The following is a 13066-nucleotide window of genomic DNA, read 5'->3' on the forward strand; positions in this document are numbered from 1 at the left end:
TCAGGTATGTAACGTGAGGCAGGACCCCAGGTCTGCGACCTCTCCCAGGCGGAGCGGGCTGCCCCGTCCACGTTCCTCGTCCCCTTGTTAGAAATATTATTAAAAATGCATTATCAATAGCAGATTTAGGAAAAACAAAAAAAAACACAGCTGCTACCCCTCCTTGTCTCCTTAATGGGAGAGGGAAGGGGGGGGTTGGAAATTGATGGGAAAAACCACCAAAAGCCCATTGTACTAAGGTATCACTCCCTCTCTGTCCTGCAAATTTACTATCTCTTTGTTACACTAAATCACACTTTCTTTCATGACCCCACATTCCTAAGGCTAAGATAAGAGCAAATGCCATTTTTGCCTTCAGGTTGAACCTTGAGTAACCTTGGGTTCCATCCACGCACGCGTGATAGCCTAATGCATATTAAGCCTACCCGCCCCGCATACTTAAGTGGTTAATTATAATGCACATGGGACGTATGAAGCGACATGTTTACATATATGTTTGTATGAACCGGAAATGAGTTGTAAAAATTCCTCCTTCTACACACGTGGTCAGGAGAGGGGGGATAAAAGCCTGCTAATGATTGTGATCGGGGGCAGAGTGATTGATCTTTTGTCTCTCTCTCTGACCCTATTTGCAAATATATACCTTTTGTGTTGCTAATAGAGTGTGTCTGTGAAGGTCTTTTTCCACCTCCCGAGAAACGAACCACGATTTTTATATCAAAATTGGCGCCCAACGTGGGGCTTCTCGAGGACTACCCCGGAATTCAGTGACGGAGCACCTCTGGTACCAGGGATTTGTGCACACCGAGCCGACTTTGGACTCACCCTGGTATTTGAGGTTTAAGTCCAAATATCCGGGAAGTTAAAGGAAGTATCCTATGTAAATTCTGAGTTTCTGGAGAGGCAGACACACTTTGGAATTTGGATCGAGATCTCTGGGGTATCTGAGTGAGTATACGAATTCCCTTTGCCCAATCTGGTGTACGGATCTAAAACAAAGGATGTGTAAGTTTGCTGAGAAATTCTAGGCTTAGCTCTCATTGTAAATCATCTGTTGTTGAGATCTTTTTGGTATTTGGTGTGCATTGGGCGCATTTTTGTGGGCAAATGGGTACGAGTAGCTCTCGTGTAGAAAACAATATTGATACCCCTCTAAAAGTCTTATTACGTCATTTTAATAAATTTGCAAGGCCGGCCGATTATGGAATAAAAATGAAAAAAGGTGATTTAACTAAGTTTTGTCAACTCGAGTGGCCAACATTTGGGGTCCACTGGACCCCGAAAGGATCCTTTGTGCTAAAAGAAGTGATAGCTATCCATGAAATTGTTATGCAAAATGGGTATTGGAATCAGTTTCCTTATATTGATTGTTGGTTGTGGGTGGTTCAAAATCAGCCACCTTGGATTAAGAGTTACTTAGCGAAGTCTCATGTGATGCTTGTTAAGAAAAAGGCTCGGGGGGGGCTGCCTGTACTTCCTGAGTCTAATGAGGGGGGGAATTCTGAATTGGCTGAGTACCGGACCCGTGCTCCGGTTGCCCTGTCGGGTAGCGAAGATGAGTCAGACGCCTCCTCGGCATCCAGTCCTTCTGCACCACCGCCCCCTCCCTTAGAGAGACCACCACCGACGTACCAATGCATACCTAATGAGTTAGAGCGTGAGCCTCAGCCAAGTGCCTCATCTGAATCAGGAAATAAGGGTTATTATTTGCGCAAGCCTGTAGAGTCACAGCCGGTGTTGAACTGTCCGATGCGAGAGGTTATTGGGGAAGGAGGCACTGCAACTTTTGTCTACACCCCATTTAGCACTTCAGATTTATTTAACTGGAAAAATCAGAGCCCCTCTTTTCGTGAAGACCCTGAAAAGATGAGGGATTTGTTTCGATCTATTGGGCAGACTCATCGACCCACTTGGGCTGATGTCCAGATGATGCTCCAGACCCTCCTAACCCCGGAGGAGAGGAGATTAGTGTTAGGTACAGCAGAGCGTATTGCGGCAGCCAGAGTTGAGTCAGAGGGTGCTGCTGGTCGTACTCTGCGTGATACCTACCCGGTAGAAGAGCCGGGATGGGACAATCATACTGCAGAGGGCAGAGAGCTGAGTGCACGGTATTTGGGAATTATAGTGGAAGCAATGGGAAAGGCAGTGCCTCGGATTACCAATCTGTCTAAATTGTATGAGGCGAGACAGGGAAGAGAGGAGGATCCCTCAGCTTTCCTTGGGAGGCTGTATGAGGCGTTTCGCAGGTTTTCGGATCTGGATCCAGAAGCCCCAGATAACCAGCGCATGGTAAATCTTATGTTTATTGGTCAATCTGCTGCTGATATCCGTAAGAAGTTACAGAAAACTGAGGGAGGTGCTGGGAAACCGATTTCAGAGCTGGTGGAAATTGCATATAAGGTGTATGGGAATCGTGAGCAAGTGCAGGAGCGCAAGGAGGATAAAAAGGCTCAGCGACAGATGGCAGCACTGGCAGCTGCTATAACTGGAGGGAACCCTGGAAAGGCTGGGATACAGAAGAGGAAGGGAGAAAGAGTGGGAGCAGATGTTTGTGCTTATTGCAAGGAGAAAGGACACTGGAAGAGGGAATGCCCGAAGTTGAAGGAGAAGAGAGAGGGGGAACCGAGAGGTCACCTCATGCGGGCAGAAGACAAGGGTAAGGATTCAGAATGAAGGGGACAGGGATCTAAGACCACTACCCTTCGGGTTGGAGCCCGAGAAGATCCCATGGTAACTATTAGGGTTGGTGGCAAAAACTTTGAAGCCTTGGTGGATACTGGGGCTACATTTTCAATGATTCCAGAAAAACCCCCCTGTGCAGGAACTAGTGAACAGCATGTACTTGTAGAAGGGATTGAGGGAATGCAAACTCGACTCCCTGTTTGTAAACCACTCCTCACCAAGGTGGGAGACCATTTGCTCGAGCACTCCTTTGTGTATTCTCCAAGTTGCCCGGTTGCACCCCTTGGGCGGGACTTACTCACAAAATTGCAAGCTGAAATCTTTTTCAGAGACGATCAGATGGTGGTCCAGCTACCTGTCAAGCAGAGCTCGAACTATCAGATGGCTCTCCTGGAGGACCGACGCCCTGCAGTAAGTCCAGAAGATCACATGACCGGAGTAGACCCCTCGGTATGGGCTGATGGAACCCCTGCGCGAGCTAAGTTCGTCTCCCCGGTAAGGATCGTACTCAAGGATGGGGAGGGGCCCGTTCGGGTAAAGCAGTACCCACTCAGCCGAGCGGCCAGAGCTGGACTCAAGCCGTTAATAGAGAAATACAAGAGGTACGGATGGCTAGTGGAAGGGTCTTCACCCTATAACACCCCCATTCTTGGAGTGCCAAAGGCAGATGGGGTCTCATACAGACTGGTCCAAGACTTACGGGCAGTAAATAAGAAGGTCCTTTCAGACCATCCTGTAGTCCCGAACCCTCACACGATTTTGACACAAGTACCGGGGGAAGCTGAAATATTTTCAGTGCTAGATTTGAAAGATGCTTTCTTCTCTATTCCTCTTCACCGAGAGAGTCAAAAATTGTTTGCTTTTGAATGGGAGGATCCAGATACTTTCCATAAAGCCCAACTCATGTGGACAGTTCTTCCACAAGGATTTATAGCAGCCCCCCATATTTTCGGACTTGCCCTTCAGAAGGACTTGGGGGAATGGAAGGGATCACACCCCGCAGTGACTCTCCTCCAGTATGTGGATGACCTGCTAGTTGCAAGCCCAAACTTGCAGCTCTGCGAGGAAGCCACCAGGTCACTCCTAAACACTCTGGGAAAAAAAGGATATAAAGTCTCTAGAGAAAAAGCCCAAATATGTCAGCCTGAAGTCACATTTTTGGGATATAAGCTCTCAAAAGGAGTCAGAGCCCTGAGTGCAGATCGCATACAGGCGATTCAAGGTCTAACCCCACCTAAGTCACCCAAGGAGCTGCGAGCATTCCTAGGGCTAACTGGGTTCTGTCGACTGTGGATACCAGATTACGGTGGGAAGGCTAGACCACTGTATGAATCCCTGACTAAGGAGAGTCTCACTAAATGGAAATGGAATAAAGAAATGCAGCATGCTTTTGATCTGCTGAAGGCAGCATTAACCCAGCCCCCAGCCTTAGCCATCCCAAACAGTAAAAAGCCATATCGACTGTATGTTCATGAGAATCGAGGGGTTGCATCAGGGGTGCTGACACAGCCATCGGGCCCGACCTGGAGACCCGTGGGATATTATTCAAAGGTTCTAGATCCAGTTGCACTCGGGTGGCCAGCCTGTCTTCGGGCTGTGGCAGCCACAGCAGTGGTTGTTGAAGAAGCCCAGAAGATAGTCATGGGTGCGGATATGGAAATACTCACTCCTCATGGAGTTCCCCAGATCCTAGGGACTGAGGGAGGGAAATTTCTTAACCCCTCCAGACAATCACGGTATGAGATATTTTTGCTCTCTAATCCAGGACTTACTTTCAAACATACTACAGCCTTAAACCCTGCAACCTTGCTGCCAGAGCCAGGGCAACCGACGCATGACTGCCTTGAGGTCCTGAATCAGACCACGCAGGTGCGACCTGATCTTGCTGAGGACCCAATTGAAGACCCAGATGTTGAATACTTTGTGGACGGCTCCAGCTCTGTCATCGATGGAAAAAGACGAACAGGATGTGCAGTGGTAACCTTGGATAAGGTAGTATGGAGGGAGTCATTGCCGAGCTCATGGTCGGCACAGGCCGCAGAACTCACTGCGCTCACCCGAGCATTACAGCTGGGGACAGACCAGCGAGTTAATATATACACTGACTCTCGCTATGCTTTTTCTACAGTCCATGCGCACGGACTATTGTGGAAAGAAAGGGGTTTCATTACTGCCTCTGGGAATAAGATTGCTAATGGCCCCCAGATTATCAAACTACTAGAGGCACTCCACCAGCCTAAAGAGGTAGCAGTCATTCATGTGCGGGCCCATGGGAAGGCTGCTGAGAAAAAGCATAAGCTTGGAAATGCAAAGGCTGATGCAGCAGCAAAGGAAGCTGCATTTATTGGGGGAGAAGCGGAAGAGGTATCCAAGCAGGCTATGTCCCATGCCATATGGCCATACGTTCAGGATTTAGTCCCACAGTATTCCCCTGAAGAAGATAAATTTGCACAGAAAGCTTGTGAAGAAAAGAACTCCCAGGGGTGGTGGATAGTACCAGGAGGGAAAGTCATGATACCCAGGCCATTGCTTCGGGAGGTGCTGCAACAGCTCCATGCAAGAACCCATATGGGAGGTTTGGCCATGGGTGATCTAATGATCCGCCAAGCAGTAGCCCCAGGGCTATATGTAGAAGCTCAGCGCATTGCTACCAGGTGCATTACATGCCAGAAAGTAAACCCTCGGAGGAAACCCCCTGTGCCAATGGGAGGTAGACCCTGGGCAGCGTACCCTGGACAGGCATGGCAGATTGATTTTGCCGAGCTCCCACGATCCGGACATCATGGGTTTTTACTTGTCATGGTAGACCAGCTCTCTGGTTGGGTCGAGGCTTGGCCCACCAGGACTGCCACTGCAGCTGCAGTAGTGAAGTATTTGTTACAGGAGATCATTCCCCGGTATTCCCTGCCTGAGTCCATCGAGTCGGATCAAGGACAACACTTTGTGGGAAGAGTGGTTCAAGAAGTCGCACAAGCTCTCAAGGTTACTTGGAAACTACACACACCATGGAGACCACAGAGTTCAGGACAAGTGGAACGTATGAATAGAACTTTAAAGACTTTGCTCACCAAATCTGTATTGAAACACGCCTTAAGTGGCCTCAAGCATTGCCGCTAGCTCTTACTTGTATTCGAAACACTCCCCGACGGGGCCTCAAATTGACCCCATATGAAATTATGTTTGGCAAGCCGCCTCGAGTCTTACCGCCTGGGATGCGAGAGAATATAACTTTTGAATTAGGTAATAGTGAACTTCATACATATGTTATTGCCTTGCAGTCTGTCTTGTTTTCTCTTCACAGGTATGCAGCCTCCTTTCAGCGTCTGCCTTTAGATGTACCGGTACATGACTTCTCCCCGGGAGACTGGGTCTTGGTGCAGCGGTGGAAAAAGGAGCCTTTGACTGAGAGGTGGAGTGGCCCTTTCCAGGTACTTCTAACAACCCACACCGCTGTAAAGATTACTGGCCATGATCGTTGGATACACCATACCCGTGTGAAACGACATCCACAAGCGTCAGAGGACAACAACTCCCAAGACGAACTCACTCCGGAAGCTGAGTCGTCTTCGGAACAAGAAGCCAGCAAGTGGAGCTGTGAACCTACTGGTGATCTCCAAGTGCGCCTGAGACGGCTTAATCAAAGCTCAGAAAATTAGACAAGAAAGTAAAAGGGAAAATATGGTGGGAATCTTAATGTGCCTTGTTGTTATCTGCATAATGAAAGAAGCAGAATTGAGCAGCCTTAACCGCTGGCTCACACCCTCGCTTTCCCAAATTGCTCCCCCAGGGACAAATTTGTATGTTGATATGATGGAAAGAATTGCAGGTACTTTTAATCTTACCAACTGCTGGGCCTGTGGGGGGCTTCGGGAGGCCAGAGGCCAGTGGCCTTGGAGGGCTTTTCCTTTGGCCCCGAAATGGCTAGTAAGTAGTAAGGCAGATGTTAAAAGTACTAGTCAAAAATGGGATGAGAACCACAGTTGGGAACTTTCCCAAGTGGCGTTAGGAGAGTATTGCATCAGTAATAATGGTACAGGAAAAAGGTTGGGACACAGCCGTTGCATATGGACTTTAAAAGTAAGGTGGATGAACCTTACAAGATTAGAACGGCTTTATTATCCTAATAGCCCAGGGTATAATCGGCTAGTGTGGCAGCATCCCAATGGAACAATTGTGTGGTTTAATAAATATTGGAGTGCCACAAATCAAAGTGATGATCGGACAGATTGTACAGACAAGAACCAGGATGGGCTATGGGAATGTTCCATGAAAGGAGGCCACGCAGTTGCTGGTCCTTTGGGTCCAGAAGGAGGCTTGGGGTTTCCCGAGATGCCCTATGGTTGGGCCCCTCCAAATGCCACCAATAGAGAAAATAGGGCCTTAAGAGGATACTATTGGATTTGCGGACGACGGGCCTATACAATACTACCACAGGGGTGGACGGGAACTTGCTATATGGGAGTAATTGTACCAGCTTTCTTTTTGTTACCGTCTGAGGTTGGAAATAAGCTAGGAGTCTCTTTGTATGATGATTGGAAAAGGGCCAAGAGAAGTATTGATGTAAGTTTGACACAGGGTAGCTCCCAAAAGTGGAAGAAGGATGAGTGGCCCCCTCAGAGGATTATTGAGTATTATGGACCAGCTACATGGGCTAATGATGGGAGTTGGGGATACCGGACACCAATATATATGCTGAATAGAATCATCCGGTTGCAGGCAGTCTTGGAAGTAATTACTAACCAGACCGCCACTGCTCTCGAGTTATTGGCCCGACAAAGTTCTCAGATGAGAGCAGCCATATACCAAAATCGGATGGCCTTAGACTATTTACTTGCAGAGGAAGGCGGAGTCTGCGGAAAGCTCAACCTTTCTAACTGTTGCCTCCAAATAGATGACAACGGGAAAGCAGTCTTAGAGATTGCCAAAGAGATTAGAAAAATAGCCCATGTACCAATACAAACGTGGGAAACCACATGGAATAAGGACTGGTGGTTTCAATTATTTGGAGGACCCTGGTGGAAAAAGGTAGGGTTTGTGCTTTGTGTGCTCTATCTGGTTTGATTTTTATCCCTTGCCTTATTCCTTGTCTCACTAGATTGATAACCACCACAGTGGAAGGAATGCAGGTTGCAGCAGTCCCTCTAAAAGCACAGACTGCTGCAAAGGTCATGGTCCTCAGAAAAATTCCTCGTAATTATCTTGATATGCCCGAATGAAGTAAAGATCAGAAAGCATCTCGAGGGGGGATATTGTTAGAAATATTATTAAAAATGCATTATCAATAGCAGATTTAGGAAAAACAAAAAAAAACACAGCTGCTACCCCTCCTTGTCTCCTTAATGGGAGAGGGAAGGGGGGGGTTGGAAATTGATGGGAAAAACCACCAAAAGCCCTTTGTACTAAGGTATCACTCCCTCTCTGTCCTGCAAATTTACTATCTCTTTGTTACACTAAATCACACTTTCTTTCATGACCCCACATTCCTAGGCTAAGATAAGAGCAAATGCCATTTTTGCCTTCAGGTTGAACCTTGAGTAACCTTGGGTCCCATCTACGCACGCGTGATAGCCTAATGCATATTAAGCCTACCCGCCCCGCATACTTAAGTGGTTAATTATAATGCACATGGGACGTATGTGCATACATATATGTTTGTATGAACCGGAAATGAGTTGTAAAAATTCCTCCTTCTACACACGTGGTCAGGAGAGGGGGGATAAAAGCCTGCTAATGATTGTGCTCGGGGGCAGAGTGATTGATCTTTTGTCTCTCTCTCTGACCCTATTTGCAAATATATACCTTTTGTGTTGCTAATAGAGTGTGTCTGTGAAGGTCTTTTTCCACCTCCCGAGAAACGAACCACGATTTTTATATCACCCTCGTGGCGACACCCGCGTTTCGGCCCCGCCCCCGATGAAGGGACCACGCGCAGCACAAAGGAAAGGGCCGATACCTCCCCACCGGCCACCGCCCACTTCCGGGCAGCCCCGGCCCCTGAGGGCCGCCTCGAGCCCCGCCCCTGAGCTGCAGTGGAGCAACGACGTTCCCTCCCAGTGTGGGGGCAGAGCTAGTTGCTGAGGCGACTGTGGAGCACGTCATCACACCCAGATTGCATTTCCCGGTTAGGCCATGCCCGCTCGGTCTGATTGGCCTAGACAACAGCAGGCTCTTCAGTGCCCCGGCCGTTACCAGGGTAACAGAGACGCTGTTATCTGGAGGAAGCGTCCTCCCCCCAGTCTGCAGTGCGTTGCGCATGCGCACTTGAGATAATGCCTGGAAAGTCCCGGCTGGGAAGATGAAGGTGAGGGGTGAGGTCGTTACTGCGTGCGCCGGGGGGCGGCGGTGCCGCCCGAGAGGCCGGAACGGGGCTACGGAGGCTGCCCCGTGAGGCGGCGGGTGCGGGGAGGCTGCCGCGGAGCGATCCCAGCTCCTGTGCCCTCGCCCGGGGCTGCCGGTACTAGCGGCGTCTCCTGCTTTGGCTGCGCGGTTTGGCCCCGGGCGCGATACGCGGGATTGGCACCGCCCTGACGGAGCAGGCGGGGATCTGCTGGTGTCCCACTAACAGGGGTGACCGCCCCACAAGTCTCATGGGCTGTGGGGCTCGCAGCGGTGGCAGCACCCCCTTCTGTTAGCCCCGCACCTCCTGAGGCTCGTTCTCTGCACCACCTGGCAGTGGGGGGCAGCTGCCCCTTCCGTGAGTCCCACATTACATGTCACCTGACGGCCTTACAGCTGTGGGAGCCGGTGCAGAGGAAACCTGGGCTTGTGATCCCAGGCTCTCCCCGTACACCAGCAGTAAGCAAGAGGATCTGATTTGTGATCCCACAGTCACACTTTCTGTCACGCTTGTGTGGCCTGGCAGGAGGCACAGTTCTGTGGATCTCACCTTAGACCCAATTGCACCTTTTATCTGCATGTGTAGTGGGACCCTTTATTAACATGTTTTACTATGTTGTTTTTTCAACACTTGCTGTTTTAAAATTCATAATTCTCCTCTTTTTGCCCTCCCTTTCCCCACCCCCACCCCTGCCAGCGAGTGTTTTTTCTTTCAGAAAAGTCTTTGCTTGGTTTCCCAGTGCAATTAACCTGGCAGAAGACTTTAGGAAACTTTCTTGCAGTAACAGGGTAAGAAAACTATGAGCCTCCCTCTGTTATTGGAAAGAGGCAGTAAAAGCTAACAAGCAATTTCAGGGGACAAGGAATGAGAAAATGGGAACAGGAGGTCACAGGTTAATAGTAAATGTTTCAAGGCTATAGAGGAGAACGCACCACCCACTGTGCTGCAGTCAGACCTAGTTGTTGTGCAATGGAGAAACAAAGGGCCATGTCCACTAAGGGAATTATGAGCTTCTCTTAGGGAGCATGTGTGACTGGTGCCTCTTGAGTCTGAAGGGGGTACCTGCAGAAGTTAGCAGCGGCAGTGGGGACAGGGCTGGTAAGCACCTGCAGAAGAAGGCATCAGTGGTGGGGATGGGGCTGGTGAGCACCTGCAAAAGCCACCGGAGGTGTCAACAGCAGGGACAGCCCTGTCAGCGAGGGCACGTGCCCCCCCGACTCCCCTACAAGTTGCCTATGTGAGAGAGGCAACTGAGTGCATAACATCTTTAAATATTGTTTATGTGTACATAGACATCATTGAAAAGTGCAACTAGCAGTAGCTATTAGATGTGAAAATAGCTCAAAGTACTGACCCAACCCCTGGAAATATTCATAGATTAAATTTGGGAACCAGATCACAGGGATATGAAAGATCAGTGGAAAACATTCTTACTGATATTTGTAAATGTACAAAGAAAATTCAGTTTGCCTTATTTGCTAATCCTTTTTTAATTTTGTTAGTGTTGATCACACTGTAAAAATCTTTGATCGTCATGGTCAGAAGAGAAATGAAATTAACCTACCAGGGTAAGTACTGAGATGGGTTTTGAGTGCTTTCTTAAGAATTCATTTTTTTTAATACCGTGATGGTATAAATAAGGAATATGAATCAAGATGCGGCCATGAGGCAGGGTTGATTTCACAATAAAAGAACCACAAAAAATACTATGTTCCTGTACCAATGATGTATCTTGTGCTACCTGTCGTCTTTCATAGTTTCTAGGGCCAGAAGGGACCTGAGCAGATCATCTAGTCTGACCCCCACCAGGCTGTTTTATTTTATCAAGACAAAACCTGCCTGGAATAGAGAGCAAGAGCACAATTAATATTCATTTCAATTTATTTTTTTTTAAATATCATTTATTTTATTTTGTTTGGTAAAGCAATGAGATTCCATGCTTCTCACTCAACGCACATACAACAATTTTAAAACCTTTTTTTCTTATATATTTTACTTTTTTTTTTTTTTTTTTAATCAAAAAGCAATAGCTGAGAGATTATGCCAGTATCACAGTATAGAAGATAATAAATGGCTTCTTCCAGACTCAGGACTAGTTTTGTTGTACTTCTGCTTCCTGCCTGCAGCCAGCTGGAGCAACTGTGATGAACCTGCAACCTCCATATTATTTCATTAGTTGTCCACAGTACTTAGGGAGGCAACTAAATGCATAATTACTAGCTATAATTGTCTTAGTGTGGCCCACTGTTTCCCCATTGTATAACAGATAGGCCTGACTGCAGTCAGTGGGTGCTGGGTAGTGCATTCTGCTCATTACACCCACTTGAAACACTTATTGTTAACTTATGACCTACACTACTGTGCCTGTTTTCTCGTTTATTGTCTCCTGGAATCACTTGCTAGCATTTATGCCCTCCTTCCAATAATAGAGGGAGGCTCATAATTTCTGCGTGAGCCTAAGCTCACAGTCTCTTGGTGTAACAATACGAACAAGCCTGACTGCAGCCAGAATACAAGAAGTGGCTGACATTTATACAGACACTCCTATCCCAGGATTCATCCTCTTTTTTTAATTTCGGGCATGCAGCTAGGCTTCTGGGTGGATAGTCTGCTCTGCCACTCCTTTGTCTTTAGGTACACCAAGTGGCCACTTCCCCCGTTAGCGTCTCCAAAGGTTGTGCATTGCCCTATATCTCCCAGTCCTTTAGTCTCTGAATCCTTTTCTACAACAAAAGGAAAATAGTCCTACTTCAGATGCAGAGATTTTTTTTTATGATCTTAGTGTACAGGTACCTCCAGAATGTTCCTCTCCTTTTGCTACACATTATGATATCCCTGTTCCTGTGTCAGTTCTAGGATCTTCTTGTAGCTACAGCCTTTTTCTGCATCAGTGTGGCTTTTTCTCAAGCTCATACATTAATTAGTACTAAGTGAGTTCAGGTTGCGCTGAGTAGCTTTAAAAAGTGCTATAGTTTGGTGATATCCATATTTTCATGGGACATAGCTAAGTAACATAGTTATCCATATTTTATGTATAAGGGATATAGCTGGAGGCCCACCAACCCCAGAATCTTTGGAGGGACTGGGATGGTAGGCTACTTATGAAGGCAAAAGGAGGAGGAAGAGGTCATAAGCCTAACGGAAGTTTGTACTAATGCTGCAGCTTCTACATAGATATTCAGGTTTGCAAAGAATGAATGTCTCATCCTGTCACTTGGCTTCATTTAGAAGGGATGGAGCAGGGACTAGGGCCTTGTATACAATGCCTAGAATTCTGGATATTTTGTACCTTAAAAATAAGCTTTTAAAATCCCTAGTGAAATTTATTTTTTCTTTTCCTTGTGTTTTTTAAGCAACTGTGTTGCCATGGACTGGGATAAAGATGGAGACTCACTAGCAATAATTGCTGACAAATCTAGTACCATTTATTTTTGGTATGCCAACACAAACAAAACAAGCCAGATGGACAGTGGCATGAGGTAGGTAACTTTGGTAGTGTTATTATCTTTATAATTATAAAGTTAATATCAGGAGTTCACTGTAGTATTATACTCTTAAATGACCTTGGACTTGCCTACTGGAGAGAGCACCTCTCCCCCTATAGCCAAACTTGGGAGCTGGAACATGGGTCTTGTTCAGTTTGAAAGAGCAGAAGCTGCTGCTAAAATGCTTTCCTTGAACACACTTTAGCTTTGAAACTTGAATTAATCTGTTGATCTTCAGGGTTTGTTGCAAATATATCTTTTTTTAATGCAGCTTTTGGGGGAGTATGAAGGTGTGATCCTATCTAATCATTCTGCTACAAATGTTTCCTGATCATTGTCCACTGACAGTGGTGGTTTTCTGCTGGATCTTCAACATGTGGTGGGTGGGTGGATAGTGGGTCATGAATCATTTAGCTACATAAAAAAACCAGCTCTGAGTTAGCCTGGATTGTTTTTATGCTTATGACCTTGTTCAAACAACACTTTAATATTTCAGGTTAATTTCCTTAGAGATCTAAATGCCATTCACAAAATTAGGGAGGAAAAATAGGTGATGCTGTGC

General features: G+C 47.0%; 2 protein-coding genes across 2 annotated transcripts in view; both read left to right on the plus strand.

Annotated features, from left to right (window-relative positions):
* The first annotated feature begins 2535 nt into the window (after positions 1 to 2535).
* Positions 2536 to 6922, plus strand: LOC149870198 (uncharacterized). The gene is made up of 2 exons (XM_090034697.1): positions 2536 to 2656; positions 5984 to 6922. Exons 1-2 carry the CDS (start codon positions 2589 to 2591, stop codon positions 6336 to 6338), a joined length of 423 nt encoding a protein of 140 aa, XP_089890823.1. The 5' UTR covers positions 2536 to 2588; the 3' UTR covers positions 6339 to 6922.
* Positions 6923 to 8840: 1918 nt separating this feature from the next.
* Positions 8841 to 13066, plus strand: part of WDR19 (WD repeat domain 19) — a 97338-nt gene continuing 93112 nt past the window's right edge. The window contains exons 1-4 of the mRNA XM_090035768.1: positions 8841 to 8983; positions 9716 to 9807; positions 10522 to 10587; positions 12373 to 12498. Coding sequence (XP_089891894.1) covers positions 8978 to 8983; positions 9716 to 9807; positions 10522 to 10587; positions 12373 to 12498 — 290 coding nt within the window. The 5' untranslated portion in view covers positions 8841 to 8977. The remainder of the gene's footprint in view (positions 8984 to 9715; positions 9808 to 10521; positions 10588 to 12372; positions 12499 to 13066) is intronic.

This window comes from Crocodylus siamensis, chromosome 2, assembly GCF_052110815.1.
Source record: "Crocodylus siamensis isolate JL-2025a chromosome 2, ASM5211081v1, whole genome shotgun sequence".
Taxonomy (NCBI): domain Eukaryota; kingdom Metazoa; phylum Chordata; order Crocodylia; family Crocodylidae; genus Crocodylus; species Crocodylus siamensis.